Here is a 3230-nt window from a genome sequence, read left to right as displayed (position 1 = left end):
AGGTTTATTAATATGGCACAATTCAGACACTAGGCAAATCAAAGTGCTTTACAGGGGCATAGAATACATCAAGCTTAGACAAGAGATATTAACATTTAACATAGATATTAAAAAAAGGTGTCACCTTCATTCATACAGTGTCATTGTTTTATACTCAATATTGATGGATGCTGATGGGTTTTTAGTTGTTTTAGATGACGTCACTTCATGCCACTAGTGTACTGCTGTGATACAGAGAGGAAAACAATGATCTTTTATCTTCAAAGAAACTGTATATAATTGCTTGTTTCCATCCACTAGGGTAATGCAAATATTAGGGGTTAGTCAAATAAATGGCGGTGAACTAATGGTGGCACTAAAGCAATGACAAAGAAGAGGGCGCAATGAGATGTAAAATTGAAAGAGTTTCTTGGCCAAATGTACAGTATTTGGAAATACAGTATAATTGTATTTTTGCTCTATGGCTGTTCTCCCTAGTTCACGCTCCTTAGTTTTAATGAATCGAAATCTCAATGCTACTGGAGTGACAATGGGGTTTAGAACAATAAAGTGCTTCTGACTTGGCAATGGGGTTTGTGTTTGTCCCTTTCTTATTTCAACATGGTAATGCCCACCACTACACAAAGCCGGGATCATAATCCTCTCTCCCAGTTTGGTGTGTGGAAAAATGCAAGTGGCCCTGTCTGACCCTATGTCTAACCCCTCAGGGATCAACTGGAACATGGATGAAAGAGACGTGGCTTTACAGCTTCCACACACCATGGAGCAACCACACTGACCGATGTATTAATTACTATGTCTCCTGTTTCATGGAGGTTTGGTTTCTGTAGTAGGAGAGGGGGCCCACCAGTAACCATGAGGTCGCTGGTTTGATCTCAGGCACCGGACAGGAGGGTGTTATTTATAAAACTAGTAGTGGCTGGTATCTCATCTAACGGTGCCAACCATCTCTATAATTGTGTCCTTGAGCAAGGCACTTAACCCCAAAACTGCTCCAGGGGCGCTGTACTATGGCTAGACCCTGCGCTCTGACCCCCTCCGAAGTGTGGTAACTTGAGAGAGGGGATATGCGAAAAGACGAAGTTCAACGTGCCTCTTGTAAATTGACTAATAAAGATAACTTAACTTAACTCTGTGTGTGTCTCTGTCTGTTTGCAGGTACAAAGCACAAGACAATGCTGGAGGCTCGGAGCGGGGCGGGGCCCATCAAGGCCTACCCTCGAGCCGGGGCCAAGCTGAAGACCATCAGCAGCAGCAGCAGCAGCAGCAGCAGCAGCAGCTCTGTGGTCAAGGGCTCCGGCCTGCAGAACAAAACCTTCCACTGCCAGATCTGTGACGTCCATGTTAACTCTGAGATCCAACTCAAACAGGTAGAAACACACAGCAGGCACATACGTATATCCTAAATGTTTCCTGATGTCATCTGATGATTCTAATTCTTTATTCTGAAGCAGCTTGTTGTTGTGTCAAACATTTGAGTTGCGCCTGAAATCTGAAATCATTAAAACTGCACTGATTGTTTCAGCCTTTTATTTTCTATATCTACTTTTATTTAATCTTTAACAGCATTTAAATTATTTTTGATCTCAGCTTGTTGTCTAAATGTTTTATTTAGTCATGGACACTCAGATTTCGAACCCTTGTATAACATGTCGGACTGTGTATATACGTAGACATACACTCTGTAACAAATTATTAAATTAGGAGGGATTTTAGACATATAGCCACGCTTTGGAGGGGCTTGTTTGTCAACAGGCTATAGGTCACTTTTCTCCTAGTAAAATATCAAATTGAATTCTGATTGTTGGTATTGCATTTTAGTTTTTTGGCAGTAAATGTTCTGTCTTGGTAGAATTAATTGCTCTCAACCACCTTCGAGCCTTTTAATTAATTTCCCTGAAACCCAGCCTGACAGACCGTGTGTGTGTGTGTGTGTGTGTGTGTGTGTGTGTGTGTGTGTGTGTGTGTGTGTGTGTGTGTGTGTGTGTGTGTGTGTGTGTGTGTGTGTGTTGTGTTTGTGTGTTTGTGTCTGTTGTTGCAGCACATCTCCAGCAGGAGGCACAAGGACAGAGTGGCAGGAAAACCCAACAAACCCAAGTACAGCCCTTATAACAAACAGCAGCGGGGCATGGCACTCACTGTAAGTCTCTCTCTACCACTCTCTCTCTCTCTCTCTCTCTCTCTCTCTCTCTCAAATTCAAATTCCAATATCCCTCAATGGCCACAAAACAATCTTTACAATATATTAAATGCAGAAACACACTAGCAAAATGCTTATTAAAAATACAATAAGTGTGAAAAAGAATGTGAAAAAAATATGATTTGGTCTAGAATTGGTACATTTATACAATCTTATACGTTGTTGTTTTTTGATCCTCCTTTTCCTGGTCTCCTTTCCTATTTTCAACATATTTCCTCTCCCTTTATTTTCTTTCCTTGTTTAACTTCTTTCTCTCCTGCTTCTTTCTCTCCCTTCTTTCCTTCCCTTTCCCCCTTTCTCCTTGTCTCTCTCCTGCTCTCAGACGGAGTTGGTGAAGCCCTCTCTCTCTCCCTCCTTCCTGCCCTGTCCCTTCTCTGCTGCCCCTTCCTCCCTCTCCCTCCCTCCCCCCTCCTCTCTCCCTTCCTCTGCTCCCCCTCTCCTCACCCACACCCCCTCTTCCCTCACCACTGCCTTGTCCCTGCACCACCACCACCACCACCATCGCCCGGCGGCCTCCCAGTCTCTCTTCACTGCTGCCTCCTTCCTGCGACCGGCCCCTGGACCAATAAGAACCAGCCAAGGGTCTATCCTATTCGCGCCCTATTGAGGTCAGCCATTTTGGCTCAAGGGAAGTCATAACCCAGGCGACCCTTTGACCTTTGACCTCCAGTCTGTTGGATGGAGAAGCGGCGTAAAGAGTCCAGGAGGCATCAGCTTGGTCGTCATGGCTGCCACGGGATTCAAACCTGCAACCTTCTCCCCCCCCAGGCCAAGGCTTTTCAGAGGGGAGCTACGAGGAAAGGACCTACTCCTACTCCTGTCTGGATAGGGCAACTGAAAAAAACTGATTTGTTGCTTTTTAAATAAACCAGACCACACCTGAGGCCAAATAAGAACAGAGGCTTAAATAACCCACCCACCCCACACACACACACACACACACACACACACACACACACACACACACACACACACACACACACACACACACACATCGTGAAAAAAAACAACAGCAATTCTCCTAAAACCT

The 3230-nt window shown here is 44.5% G+C and overlaps 1 protein-coding gene across 1 annotated transcript in view; it reads left to right on the top strand.

The window, feature by feature from the left end:
* znf385b (zinc finger protein 385B) overlaps positions 1 to 2807 on the top strand; it is a gene marked incomplete at both ends in the record, with an annotated part of 25676 nt that extends 22869 nt beyond the window's left edge. Inside the window, 3 exons of the mRNA XM_080037786.1 lie at positions 1159 to 1370; positions 2042 to 2140; positions 2523 to 2807. Coding sequence (XP_079893912.1) covers positions 1159 to 1370; positions 2042 to 2140; positions 2523 to 2807 — 596 coding nt within the window. The remainder of the gene's footprint in view (positions 1 to 1158; positions 1371 to 2041; positions 2141 to 2522) is intronic.
* Positions 2808 to 3230: the final 423 nt, after the last annotated feature.

The sequence above is a fragment of the Ammodytes marinus genome (assembly GCF_949987685.1).
Source record: "Ammodytes marinus genome assembly, chromosome: 12".
NCBI lineage: Eukaryota > Metazoa > Chordata > Actinopteri > Uranoscopiformes > Ammodytidae > Ammodytes > Ammodytes marinus.
The sequence above is the reverse complement of the archived record's forward strand: the minus strand, read 5'-3'. Positions and strand labels throughout refer to the sequence as shown.